The sequence below is a fragment of the Amblyraja radiata genome, chromosome 29 (assembly GCF_010909765.2).
Source record: "Amblyraja radiata isolate CabotCenter1 chromosome 29, sAmbRad1.1.pri, whole genome shotgun sequence".
NCBI classification, from domain to species: Eukaryota; Metazoa; Chordata; class Chondrichthyes; order Rajiformes; family Rajidae; genus Amblyraja; species Amblyraja radiata.
In genome coordinates, this window is record NC_045984.1 from 28,159,314 (window position 1) to 28,174,202 (window position 14,889).

At 44.9% G+C, this 14,889-nt stretch overlaps 1 protein-coding gene across 4 annotated transcripts in view; it reads right to left on the minus strand.

Annotated features, from left to right (window-relative positions):
* tmem259 (transmembrane protein 259) overlaps positions 1 to 13,169 on the minus strand; it is a 53,429-nt gene extending 40,260 nt beyond the window's left edge. The window contains exon 1 of one of the 4 annotated variants that reach the window (XR_004416265.1): positions 12,703 to 13,125. Coding sequence is in view for 3 of the 4 variants with exons in the window: in XM_033047038.1 (XP_032902929.1) it covers positions 12,703 to 12,885 (183 nt within the window). In the remaining variant the exon portion in view is untranslated. Of the gene's footprint in view, positions 1 to 12,702 lie in introns of all 4 variants that reach the window. The other 3 variants (XM_033047038.1, XM_033047039.1, XM_033047040.1) reach the window with 3 other exon arrangements.
* Positions 13,170 to 14,889: the final 1,720 nt, after the last annotated feature.

Sequence of the window (14,889 nt, forward strand, 5' to 3'; positions counted from 1 at the left end):
GTGTGCGGTTTTGGTCTCGAAATTTGAGGAAGGACAATATTGCTATTGAGGGAGTGCAGCGTAGTTTCACAAGGTTAATTCCCAGGATGGAAGGACTGTCATATGTTGAAAGAATGGAGTGACTGGGCTTGTATACACTGGAATTTAGAAGGATGAGAGGATATCTTATTAAAACATAAGATTATTAAGGAATTGGACACGCTAGAGGCAGGAAACATGTTCCCGATGTTGGGGGAGTCCAGAACCGGGGTCCACAGTTTAAGAATAAGGGGTAAGCCATTTAGAACGGAGACGAAGAAAAACCTTTTCACGCAGAGCATTGTGAATTTGTGGAATTCTCTGCCTCAGAAGGCAGTGGAGGCCGATTCTTTGGATGCTTTCAAGAGAGAGTTAGATAGAGCTCTTAAAGATAGCGGAGTCAAGGGATATGGGGAGAAGGCAGGAACGGGGTACTGATTGTGGATGATCAGCCATGATCACAGTGAATGGCAGTGCTAGCTCAAAGGGCCGAATGGCCTACTCCTGCCTGCACCTAATGTCTATCACACAAGTGGATGATACATCACTTCTTTCTTGAGCAGAAATGTCAACCAATCTTCAATGCAGCACTCATTTACCTCGCTGAATTTGTTTCAAGAAAAATGAGCTGGGGAATGGGGTTGCCCTTTGAACTGGCAATAAACTTGGGCCAAAATTGTCTGCTTCTAAGTCACAAGGAGAAAGTAATGAAGCCAGTTGCAATGTGCAGAAAAGCAGAAGAAAATTATTTGACTGAAAGCTCCATAGCATTTGAATAGTGTAAAGTTTCATTGGTGGGAAGCAGAATTTGCCCAAAATGTTTCGATTTCCACATTGACAAAGATTCAACAAGGTTAATGTGTAACAAATGATTAACCAAAATAGATAGAAATATTTCCTCATAAATATTTACATTTTGTTTCCTGACAAAATGAGTCAATGGATAACGAAGAACAGGAAAAAATGGTTGGTCAATGTTTTAGTAGAACCCTTGAGCAAAACAAAGCATTAGGGTTAAAATTTCTGCTAGCTAAGGAGAATTGTTCCCTTTAGGTTAGTCATTTCTTGTTCACTTTAGAAGGTTAAAGTTTTTTCAAAAACCTTAGAGGCAAGTTGGTGTGTGCAAATGGATTTCTTCCTCATGGTGAGCAGGACAAATGTCATACCTGTAGTGATTTCTAATTCTCCCAGAAATCCTAGGCACGCTGAAGGTTGGGAAAGTGAGAAATTCAATTTTCCCCATGATCACCACTGACAAATGGCCCAATATATGTATATATATTATACAAAGGTGTTTAATCAAAATCCTAAGTATTAAGCCATTAAAGTGGACTTAATGGAGTGCCTCAGAGTGTAAAGTTTAAGGTATAGTCTGTAAAATGTTATGCAGAGGGGGAGGGGTAGTCTTTGCTTCCAAAAACATGTGCAAATGTCCTTCCTCAAAGAACGTCCTTTAATTCTATGACCTCTAGTCCTTGACGCTCCCACTGGTGGAAACATCCTCTTCACATCTACTCTATCCCAGCCTTTCACTATTCTGTATGTTTCAATGAGGTCCCAGCGAGTACAGGCTCAATGCCGACAAACGTTCATCATTGGTTAACCTACTCATTCCTGGGATCATTCTTGTAAACCTCCTCTGGACCCTCTCAGCACATATTCCAAATGCAGCATTACCAGCACCTTATAGAGCCTCAACATTACATCCCTGTTTTTGTACACAAGCCCTCTTGAAATAAATGCTAGCATTGCTTTCTTAACTAACGATTCGAATTGCAGATTAACTTTTTGGGAATCCCGCACCAGCACTCCAAGACCATTTGCACACATCCGATTTCTGGATTCTCACCCCATTTAGAAAATAGTCTACGCCTTTATTCCTACTTCAAAATGCATGACACCACACTTTGCTACACGATACTCCGTCTGCCCACTCTCCCAAACTGTCCAAGTTCTTCTGCAGAGTCCCAGCTTTCTCTACACTACCTGCCCTCCACCTATTTTCGCATAATCCGCAAACATTGCCACAAAGCCTTCAATCCCTTCGTCCAAATCATGAATATACAACATGAACAGTAGCGGGCCCAGCACCGACCCTTGCGGAACTCCACTAGTCACTGACAGCCAACCCTAAAAGCCACCTTTATTGTCACATTTTGTCTTCCGCAATCCAGCCAACCTGCTATCCATGCTAATATCTGCCCTTTGATACCATGGGCTCTCATCTTCCTAAGCAGTTTAATGTGTGACAACTTATCAAAGGCTTTCTGAAAATCATGGCTTTGATAGGTTGTTTATGTACTGGCTGGGTTTAGAGCTAAACAAGCTGTTTAGAGATATTGAGGAAGGCGGGGAGGGCGAGGACTCCATCACCGTAATAGAAACATAGAAAATAGGTGCAGGAGTAGGCCATTCGGCCCTTCGAGCCTGCACCGCCATTCAATATGATCATGGCTGATCATCCAACTCAGTATCCTGTACCTGCCTTCTCTCCATACCCCCTGATCCCTATAGCCACAAGGGCCACATCTAACTCCCTCTTAAATATAGCCAATGAACTGGCCTCACTACCTTCGGCGGGAGAGAATTCCAGAGATTCACCACTCTGTGTGAAAAAAGTTTTCCTCATCTCGGTCCTAAAAGATTTCCCCCTTATCCTTAAACTGTGACCCCTTGTTCTGGACTTCCCCAACATCGGCAACAATCTTCCTGCATCTAGCCTGTCCAACCCCTTAAGAATTTTGTACGTTTCTATAGGATCCCCCCTCAATCTTCTAAATTCTAGCGAGTACAAACCGAGTCTATCCAGTCTTTCTTCATATGAAAGTCCTGACATCCCAGCAATCAGTCTGGTGAACCTTCTCTGTACTCCCTCTATGGCAAGAATGTCTTTCCTCAGATTAGGAGACCAAAACTGTACGCAATACTCCAGGTGTGGTCTCACCAAGACCCTGTACAACTGTACAACTGCAGTAGAACCTCCCTGCTCCTATACTCAAATCCTGTTGGCGCTTCAAACAACTCAAGATGTGCTGACTGGACTGCAAAATATACCAGAAGGTATACAGTATTACAGACAAGGATTATAATCTCATGTGCAAATTGGCATAGAGATAAGCAGATCAGGGAGATGATTAAGTGGTAGAAGGATTGGTGTGGGAAAGAAGGGTTCCATTTTACAAAACACTGTCGGGATGTGGAAAAACTATGTCAGGGCTAAAAGGACAGATTACTCCAACAAGAATTCTCTATACAGAACAAATGAATGAACCACAGATGCTCATTAAACACGCCCCAATCATGACTGAGACTTGAAATACTAGGTAGAAAGCTCTACAAAGAAAAAAATGCTGAAAGGTCAGAACTAGTTTTTGCAATTTAGGACATCACTTTAATAATGAGTCAAGACTTAGTGATAGGTAGAAAATAAATTTTAAAAAAAAGAAAAAATATCCAGGAACACATTGGACATCTACCCAGAGAATAGCTGTGAAAAGGTAGAATGCATAAATACAGATTATAAGACAACATAAAGCAAATAATTTTAATGAAGGTTATAATTTTCATAGAATTAACAGTCTCACTGATGTCTGGAGAATTAGGAATTCCTCGAGCTTGTTCACAATAGGTTTGTGCAATGATAAATTACAGATAGAATAGTAGATGAGGTGATAATAGTTTAGTATATATTTTATTTTGAACATGTAAAAGAAAGTTAAAAACAAAGCAAAATAACAATAGCACACACACATATACATACACAAACATATATCCATACATAAGCCACATACAATCACGCATATGCACGCACGCAAATACACATATACACAGTATGTAAACAATTATCCAAATGATGTACAATGCAAATATCACACTGTGTCAAACTAAAACTTAACATTCATCACAGCCCTTTCTCATTCTTATACCTCTGGAAAATAATTTTTTTGCACATCCTAAACCGAGTAAAGTTTGTGCTTTGCTTGAGTTCCACATCCAAATCGTATCACAATTTCACCCCACAGATTGAAATACACATGCTCTTCATAGTTGTATGAACACAAAGTTTCTTTAATAATACTTTTACTAATGAGTAGTGAGCCAAGCCAAGTGATATAAAATTTAGTAATGATAATGAACCAGATTGGAAGAGAGCTCAGTTAATATATATGTAACTAAAAGAGAAATGTGAATTCTGGATTTAGGTACAACTCATTGTTGCAACGAGACAGTCTAAAGCAGTGGTTCCCAACGTGGGGCGTACGCCCCACAGGGGGGCAATTTGATTTTTAAGGGGGGCAATTGAGCGCGACTGAGGTCTGGGTCCAAATTTTCGATTTTTATTTTTTTGGATTTTCCATCAGGTAAACATATGTAGTTTATGTTTCAGATGTTATTTTGAGTAAATAATCTTTTTGGGGTAAAAAAAGGGGGGGGGGGGGAGCATCAGGATTTTAGAGGTGATTAGGTGGGGCATGGCCAAAAAAAGGTTGGGAACCACTGGTCTAAAGTCAAGTAGGTAAATGTATTAATTGTAAAATAATACAAAATCACTGAGATTGAAGAAAGAATATGCTGCAAAACAGAATGAGATTTTCAACCTGACTGCACTATAGGAGCTTGAATCAACTCACAGCATCCAGAGGGAACAAATGTTTTATTTGCCAAAGTGGGCAATTAGAATTGTATGAGGAAACATTCAACTACAACAGCACTGGAAACAACAATAAACCAATGGATTCTGGCAACTGGGAGTGATACAAAGAACACAAGACAACAATGCAAATGGCAAGACTTACAAAAACAAAGGAAGCTGAAGAATATGCAGGGGATTCGGAGATCAACAAATTTTATCATGGCATTGTGCAACTGAGAATAGGCAGAAGCAATGTGTGAAAATAATAGTTTAGGTTTTTTTGGTTCAGAGATTTTTTTTTAGTTTAGAGATACTGCATGGAAACATTGACCCCAACCTCCACCCTTGTCATGTCTTCATAATCCCCCCTGACCTCCCCCTTTCTGATACGGAACAGTCTGTCCTCAACAGAAGCCTCACCTTCATTCCCCTTCGCCCCCCCCCTCAACAAGTTCTGGGTCGGCCTCGACGTAGAGCTTTTCTTCCATCGCCACCGTGCCATTTTTTTTTAATATGATGAGTCCCTCACCACCCAGTGATGACCCCATCTCCCCATCTACTGGACTCCCCAGAACGTCCTTCTATCCTCTCTAGACCTCTTTATTTCCAACTGCCAGGGTGACATCAACAGTCTCAACTTTTCCACTCCCCTTACCTATTCTAATCTCACCCCATCTGAATGTACATCCCTCCGCTCATTCTGCAGCATCCTCGACATTATAATCAAACCCGCCGACAAGGGAGGCGCTGTTGTAGTCTGGTGCGCTGACCTCTACTGGGCTGAGGCTAGGCGACAACTCTCAGACACCTCCGTCTACTTATCCATGGACCATGACCCCACAGACGAGCACCAGGCCTTAATCTCAAACACTATTTCTGATTTCATCTCTTCCGGCTGTCTACCTTCCCCAGCCTGCAACCTTATTGTTTCCCAGCCCCGCAATGCTTGGTTATATCTTCTTCCCAAAATCCACAAACACAACTGCCCTGGCAGACCCATTGTTTCTGTCTGCTCCTGCCCCACGGAAATTATTTCCACGTACCTCGCCACCACCCCGGTCCAATCTGTCCCAACCTATGTCCAAGATACCTCACATGCCCTTCGTCTCTTTAATGACTTCCGCTTTCCGAGCCCCCACTCCCTCATCTTTACTATCGACTTTCAGTCACGCTACACCTCCATCTCCCCACCTGGAAGGCCTTAAATCCCTGCATTTCTTCCTATACTGCAGATCCATCTAATTTCCCTCTACTAACACCTAGCAGAGCTGGTCCTCACCCTCAACAACTTCTCCTTTGACTCCTCACACTTCCTCCAAGTCTAAGGCGTACCCACATGGGCCCCAGCTATGCCTGCCTCTTTGTAGGATATGTTGAACAATCCCCGTTCCAAGCCCACACTGGCCCTATCCCTGAACTCTATCTCCGTTACATTGATAACTGCATCGGTGCTACCTCCTGCACCCATGCAAAACTCATGGACTTCATCAACTTCACCACCAATTTTCATCCTGCACTCAAATTTACTTGGACCATCTCTGACACCTCCCTCCCCTTTCTTGATTTCAATCTCCATCACAGGAAATAGACCATTGACTGACGTCTATTACAAACCCACTGACTCTCACAACTATCTCGACTACACTTTCTCCCACCCTGGTTTAAATCGAAGGTAGACACAAAATGTGGAGTAACTCAGCGGGACAGGCAGCATCTCTGGAGAGAAGGAATGGTGACATTTCTGGTCGAGACCCTTCTTCAGACTGATCAACCACCTATATATTGTGGCTACAAGAACAGGTCAGAAGCTGGATGGCCTGCTTCCGACACTAAGTGCTTTCCACCATCCAGTAGATCCATTTACATTTTGAGATATAGTTTTGAAACGGACCCTTCTGCCAACTGATTCCACACTGTCCATTAATCACCCATTCACATTAGTTCTATGTTATTCCATTTTATGATCCACTCCTACATATTAGGGGCAATTTACAGAGATAAGTTAAACTATAAACCCGCACATCTTCAGGACGTCGGAGCACCCAGCGGAAACCCACGGTCACAGATGGAACGTGCAATAGCTCACAAGGACAACACCCGAGGTCAGGATCTCAGGCAGCAAGAATCTGAGGCAACAGCTCTAGCAACTGCGCAACCCATATGCCAGAAGCACGATGGAATACTTGCCACACACCTGCACAAAAGCAGCTCCAGAACACTCACACTATTCAAAATCACTGAGGACAAAGCAGCCAACTGCAGGTCACATAGCAACGAGATTTGCAAATGTATTGCAGCAGAGCAGAGATACACAACAAATTACTACGGAAAGGAAATTTGTCCCATGCGGCCCTGGTGCCTTCTCTATTACCAAGGCTGACTTTTATTCTCAGCAACACTTTCCTATACTTACCCCACTCGATTCCCCCAATATCTAAAAAATGTCTTGAAATTGCTCAGCAACTGAGCCTCTACAATCCTGCATTGAGAATTCCAAATATTCATTACATTCAAGATGCCAACATTTCTTCTCACCTTTCTCCTGAATAGCTGACCGATTGTTTTGATACTTGGTTCTCAGCAACTCAATCAGGGGAGACTACCTTGCATCCACCATGTGAAGCCCCATTCAAATTTTGTTTTTTACAATGTGATCATAAAATAATATTTTGTATTCTTCCAAACTCTAGGGAATATAGGAATAGTCTGCCTAATCTCTTCTCAGATGACAAACCTTCCATCCCAGTTTTGCTGCGCTTATTCCCTTATATCCTTACTTAGATAAACACCAAACCTATGTACAATATTTCAGATGTGGTCTCATTATGGCTATATATATATATCTATATATATATATATATCTATATATATATATATATATCTATATTTATATCTATATATATATCTATATATCTATATATATATATATATATATCTATACATACATATATATAGATATATAGATATATATATATCTATACATATCTATACATATACATATACATATACATATATATATACACATATATATACATATATATATATATATATATATATATATACATATATATCTATATATCTCTATATATATCTCTATATATATATATATATATAGATAGAGAGAGAGAGAGAGAGAGAGAGAGAGAGAGAGAGAGAGAGAGAGAGAGAGAGAGAGAGAGAGAGAGAGAGAGAGAGCGAGAGAGAGAGAGAGAGAGAGAGCAATACGTCTCTACTCTTGTACATGCCATAATACAGGATAACACTATTTGTTTTCTCAATCCCTTGCTGTTCCCCCATGTTAACAAAGAAATTTCTACATAACATCCAGATCTTTCTAAACACCAACAGCTTTCAATATAAAAATATTCTGCTATTTTATTGTTCCAACCAAAGTGAATCATCTCACATTTATGTACATTATATTCCATCTGCTATGTCATTGTGCATTGATTTTGTCTATATCCCTCTGTATCTCTCTTGTAGCTCTTTCTGCAATCTGCGTTGTATCACTGGATGAACTACAGTTAATTCCCCAGTACAAATCATTGAAACAGTTGATGAAGAGCTGGGGCTCAGTACCAGTGAAAATACGCTGTATCAACTAGTTATCCCTTATCCATTCTGCTAGTTAAAGCATGATATACTTCCCTTCTCACTCCATGTCAGGCTAATTAGTCAGCAAATTCCCTGCTTTCTCTCTACCCTTTCTTTACACAAATTAGAAGTATGTAATTCCGCTCTTCGAGGCATCTTCATATTTAACAAGATTGTGGCTGATCGGACTATAACCTCAACTTATATTTCAGTCCCATTAGTATAAAAATTGCATGAGAGATTTTTTTGAGCATCTCGTCAGTTTGCAGATGACACTAAAGTGGGTGGTCAAAGATAGACACAAAATGCTGGAGTAACTCAACGGGACAGGCAGCATCTCTGAAGAGAACAAATGGGTCGATCTTTGGTTTAAACCAGCACAGAAACTGCTCTCCTCAAAGTCCTCAACGACCTCCTCACCTCTGCTGACACTGGTTCCCTCAACATCCTCATCCTCCTCGACCTGAGCGCAGCCTTCGATACAGTGAACCATAACATCCTGCTCACCAGACTCAAGGACCTCGGCATTGAAGGCTCTGCACTCAGCTGGCTCCGTTCCTACCTTTCCAACAGATCCCACTTCATCTCTCTCCACAACCACACCTCTGCTACAGCCGCAGTCACTCAAGGCGTTCCCCAAGGCTCCGTACTCGGCCCCCTCCTCTTCATCATCTACATCCTCCCCCTTGGTCAGATACTCCGCCACTTCAATCTGGACTTCCACTGTTACGCTGATGACACCCAGATTTACCTTGGCACCAAATCCCCCCACAACCCCCCCCTCTCCCATATCAACTCCTGTTTGTCAGCAATAAAAACCTGGATGCAACATAATTTCCTCAAACTCAACAGCGATAAGACAGAATTTCTCCTCATAGGCTCCAAAGCCACACTTAGCAAAATCAATAACCCCACTCTCACCATCGACGGCACCACTGTCTCCCCATCTCCCCAGGCCCGCAACCTTGGCGTGATCTTTGATTCCACCCTCTCCCTTGAGCCTCACATCCGCCATGTCATTAAAACCTCCTTCTTTCATCTCCGCAACATCGCCAAACTCAGACCCTCTCTCACACCGCCTGCTGCTGAAAGACTCATCCATGCCTTCATCTCCTCCCGACTGGACTATTGCAACTCACTTCTCCTTGGCATCAGCTCCACCTACATCAACCGACTCCAACTGGTCCAGAACGCAGCCGCCCGACTCATCACCCACACCAAATCCTGGCATCACATCACTCCAGTCCTCAAAAAACTTCACTGGCTTCCCGTCTCCCACCGGATCACCTACAAAATCCTGGTCCTCACCTACAAAGCCCTCCACCATCTGGCCCCCACATATCTCATTGACCTCCTCTCCCCCTACCAACCCTCACGGTCCCTCAGATCCACATCAGCCGGTCTCCTCTCCATCCACAAGTCCAACCTCCGCAGTTTTGGGGACAGAGCCTTCTCCAGGGCAGCCCCCAGGCTCTGGAACTCCCTCCCCCAACTGATCCGCAATTCCGTGTCCCTCCCCATCTTCCAGTCCCGCCTCAAGACCCATCTCTTCACCTCTGCCTATCCTTAGCCCCACGTCCCCGTCCCTTTTCATCTGTGCATCAATTGCCTCATGCTGTGTTTTGTATTGAATTCTGTCTTTACTTTGTGTACTAGTCATGTCTCTACTATTTATTTAATTCCCCTTACATGTTTTTCCTATACATGCTCAATTTTTGTAAGGTGTCCTTGAGACTCTTGAAAGGCGCCCATAAATAAAATGTATTATTATTATTATTATCTGCAGTTCCTTCATATACTAAAGTGGATGGTGTTGTAGAGAAGATAGATATCAAAGGTTACAGTAGGATCTTGAAAAGTTCAGCCAAGGGATAATTAATGGAGTTTAATGCAGATAAATGCAAAGTGTTGCATTTTGGGAGGTCTAATCAGGGCAGGGCCTTCACAGTAGCTTTTAGGGCTCTGGGGATTGTTGTAGAGCAGAGGGATCTAGAGTGCAGGTACATTGTTCATTGAAAGTGACGTCGCAAGTAGATAAGATGGACACAAAGGTGGTGAAGAAGGCTTTTGGCACATTGGCCTTCATCAGTCAGTGTATTGAGTAAAGAAGGTGGGATGTTATGTTACAGTTGTACAAGGTGCTGGTGAAGCCACAGTTGGAATATTGTGTTCAGTTACGATAGGAAAGATGTTGTTAAGATGGAAAGAGTGCAGAGAAGATTTATGAGGATGTTGCCAGGTCCTGAGTGCCTGAGCTGTAGGGCGAGGTTGGGTAGGTTACGATTGTATTCCTTGTAGTGTAGGAGGAGAGGTGATCTTATAGAGGTGTAGAAGACCATAACGGGAATAGATAGCGTAGATACACAGAGTCTTTTACCCAGAGTAGGAGAATCAAGAAATTAAATCAAGGAATTAAAGTGTGAGGGGAAAGATTTAATAAAAATCTGAGGGTCAACTGTTTCCACACATCGTGGTGGATATACAGAATGTGCAGCCGGAGGAGGTAGTTGAGGCGGAAACTATAACAACATTTAAAAGACATTTGGACAGATACATGAATAGGTAAGGTTCAGAGGATATGTGCCAAACAAGGGCAGATGGGACTAGTGTAGATAATGCACCTTGGTTGGAATGGGCCATCTGTTTCTAAGACTTCATTCTAGAACTGTATTCCACAAAACATCCAGAGATTTATCTGCTACTTATTTGTATTTCAAATAATTTCAATATAATTTTTTCTGGCTCAGGCAGTAAGGAACCTTATGTCCAGCTAATAATTTCCTTTTTACATGGCTACAGAATCTTTCAGTCTTACCCTAGCCCAAGGTCACTTGCTACTTACTTTTTAGACATAAGTAGAATTAGGGCATTCAGCTCATCGAATCTGCTCCACCATTCGATCACAGCTGATCTATTTTTCCTCGCAACCACATTCTCCTGCCACCTGCCCTAACCTTTGAAGCCCTTACCAATTAAGAACCTATAAATCTGCACCTTACATATACCCAATGACTTGGCCACCTCTGCAGTCTGTAGCAATGAACTCCACATATTTACTAAAATAGCTGGCTAAAAAAAATTCATCCTCATCTCCAATTTAAAAGTATGTCCTTTTATGCTGAGGCTGGGCCCTCTGGACCTAGTCTCCCACGACTGGAAACATCCACTCCACACGTACTCTATCTATACCTTTAATTATTTGGTAGGTTTCTACAAGATCCCCCCCCCCCTGTCCTAAACTACAGCGAGTACAGGCCCAGAGCCTTCAAACACTCGTCATCCATCAACTCAATCATCCCTGGGAACATTGCCATTTCCCTTATCAATGTTGAAGTATTCTTTGTTGACTTCCTGTTCTGAAGGCCATATGCATTCAATTTTGTATTCTTAACCATTTTTGCTGCTCTGACTCGGATTGAGGGTAAACTTACTGTTTGTGTGTATTGGCCCTTCCTAACAGGTGCATCACCCATTTGGGTAGCCTGCATTATTGCCACAGGTATACATAAAAATAATTTAAAGCGCAATACTAGTTGCTATATTTAAAAGATTAGAACACAGTTTAATTTACAGCCATGCAAAGACTTAGTTGGAACTGAAATATCAAAGGTCACCTCTTAAGGAGAGGGAGTCAGGTATTCCTTTACTAGAAATATAGCTACACAATTAGTGTTAAATTGTAAAGACTGATTTAACAAAAAATATGATTGACAGATAATATGATTGAAGTCTTAACTATTAAAGGAACTAATAGGAATGTAGATGACAAATTATTTCCACATTTGGGGCGGTGGGAGTACATAATATGGCACAGCTGACAAATTAGTCAGGTCTATTGGGGTGCAAAGTTAGCAGACTTGCAGAAGTTTGGAATGTCCTCCCACACATGTAAACAGATACTGTGTTACTAGTTCTATCCTACACACTGGGGACAATTTACAAATATCATGGATCACCCTGATGTCCGAGTAAACTGTGGGGCAAATGGCCTGCTGCTGACGTGTGTACAATTCAATGCCCCCCCCCCCCCCTCTCCACCCCAACGACCCACAGCCCTGAGACGCAGACCGGGCAAAGCCTCTCCCAAACCAGGGCCACAGCCACAGCCACAGAACACCAGGCCCTCAGTGCCGGGCCGCAACCCCAGGGGCGATCCCACCCTCAGGCCCCAGACAGGGCCAGGCCGCCCCCAAACCCCACGATACTAGGCCCACAGCCCTCCACAGACCCGGTCAAGCCACCCCCAAGCCCGGGCCTGCGGGCCCACAATCCCGGGATAACCCACCTCCTAGCCAGGCCCACTCTGCCCCACCACCCCCGGGCCAACCCTCCCACCGGCCCCGGGACATTGACGGGCCCAGAGCCCCGTCTCACTCTGCCCCCCGCACCCCCAGGCAACCAGGCCCACAGCCAACCCCGGGCCCAACAGCCCCCGGCTAGTCGGGTGAAACACTGGCCTTGAGCAGCACGAAGAACTCGAACATCCTGCGGAACGAGGGGGGGAAGACCCTGGCGTAGGTGACGGCCATCTTGAAGAAGAGAGCGTGGAAGAGGCGGTCGCGGACATTGATGAGCGGGTTGGGGTTGACGTTGTTGTTCCGCGCCCGGTTGTTGGCGTTGTTCGCCTGGTTCTCCGACATCTTCCTTCCTTCCTTCCTTCCTCAGCCCGGCAACTAGGGCAAGGCAAGGCCGCTCCGGTCTCCGCAAGCCACGCTCGGCTCCCAGTCTCTAATGCCGGGACCGTGTTATAATTCACTTGTCGGTGGAGTGGAGGGGGGAGGGGGAGGGGGGGAACAGGATAATGTTTTAAGTTTTATTTTACTCCCCCTTTTCCAGCCGCGCTCCCCCCGACCCGCAGCTTCCCGCCCGCCCGCTCGCTCCGCTGGCTCCACCGCCGGTGGGGAGGAGTTACTGCAGCCCCGCCCGATGGCGCCACCGCCGGTGGGGAGGAGTCACTGCAGGCCCCGTCCGCTGGCGCCACCTCCTATGTGAAGGATTAATTGCAGCCCCGCCCATTGGCGCCACCGCCGGTGGGGAGGAGTCATTGCAGCCCCGCCCGATGGCGCCACCGCCGGTGGGGAGGAGTTACTGCAGCCCCGTCCGCTGCCGCCACCGCTGGTGGGGAGGAGTCATTGCAGCCCGGCCCGATGGCACCACCGCCAGTGGGGAGGAGTCACTGCCGCCCCGTCCGCTACCGCCACCGCCGGTGGGGAGGAGTCATTGCAGCCCCATGGGGAGGAGTCACTGCAGCCCCATCTGCTACCGCCACCACCGGTGGGAAGGAGTCACTGCAGCCCTCGTCCGCTACCGCCACTGTCGGTGGGGAGGATTCATTGCAGCCCCATGGGGAGGAGTCACTGCAGCCCCGTCTGCTACCGCCACCACCGGTGGGGAGGAGTCATTGCAGCCCCGTCCGCTACCGCCACCGCCGGTGGGGAGGAGTCATTGCAGCCCCATGGGGAGGAGTCACTGCTGCCCCGTCTGCTACCGCCACCACCGGTGGGGAGGAGTCACTGCAGCCCCGTTCGCTACCGCCACCGCCGGTGGGGAGGAGTCACTGCAGCATCGGCTCCACCAGCGGCCCAGACCCTCCTCAATCGCGCCTCTTACCGGCGAGGAGAAGTTACTGCATCAGGTGGTGAGGACCAAAGATACTAGAGGTGTTTAAGAAGGAACTGCAGATGCTGGAAAATGGAAGGTACACAAAAATGCTGGAGAAACTCAGCGGGTGCAGCAGCATCTATGGAGCGAAGGAGATAGGCAACGTTTCGGCCCTAAACGGGTATGAGACGTGAATTGGCCAAGATTGACTGGCAATTAATTCTAAAAGGGTTGACGGTGGATATGCAATGGAAGACATTTAAAGACTGCATGGATGAACTACAACAATTGTTCATCCCAGTTTGGCAAAAGAATAAATCAGGGAAGGTAGTGCATCCGTGGATAACAAGGGAAATCAGGGATAGTATCAAAGCGAAGGATGATGCGTACAAATTAGCCAGAAAAAGCAGCATACCGGAGGACTGGGAGAAATTCAGAGACCAGCAGAGGAGGACAAAGGGCTTAATTAGGAAAGGAAAAATAGATTATGAAAGAAAACTGGCAGGGAACATAAAAACTGACTGCAAAAGTTTTTATAGATATGTGAAAAGAAAGAGATTAGTTAAAACAAATGTAGGTCCCTTGCAGTCAGAAACGGGTGAGTTGATCATGGGGAACAAGGATATGGCGGACCAATTGAATAACTACTTTGGTTCCGTCTTCACTAAGGAAGACATAAATAATCTGCCGGAAATAGCAGGGGACCGCGGGTCAAAGGAGTTGGAGGAATTGAGTGAAATCCAAGTTAGCCGGGAAGTGGTGTTGGGTAAATTAAATGGATTAAAGGCCGATAAATCCCCAGGGCCAGATAGGCTGCATCCCAGAGTACTTAAGGAAGTAGCTCCAGAAATAGTGGATGCATTAGTAATAATCTTTCAAAACTCTTTAGATTCTGGAGTAGTTCCTGAGGATTGGCGGGTAGCAAACGTAACCCCACTTTTTAAGAAGGGAGGGAGAGAGAAAACGGGGAATTACAGACCAGTTAGTCTAACATCGGTAGTGGGGAAACTGCTAGAGTCAGTTATTAAAGATGGGATAGCAGC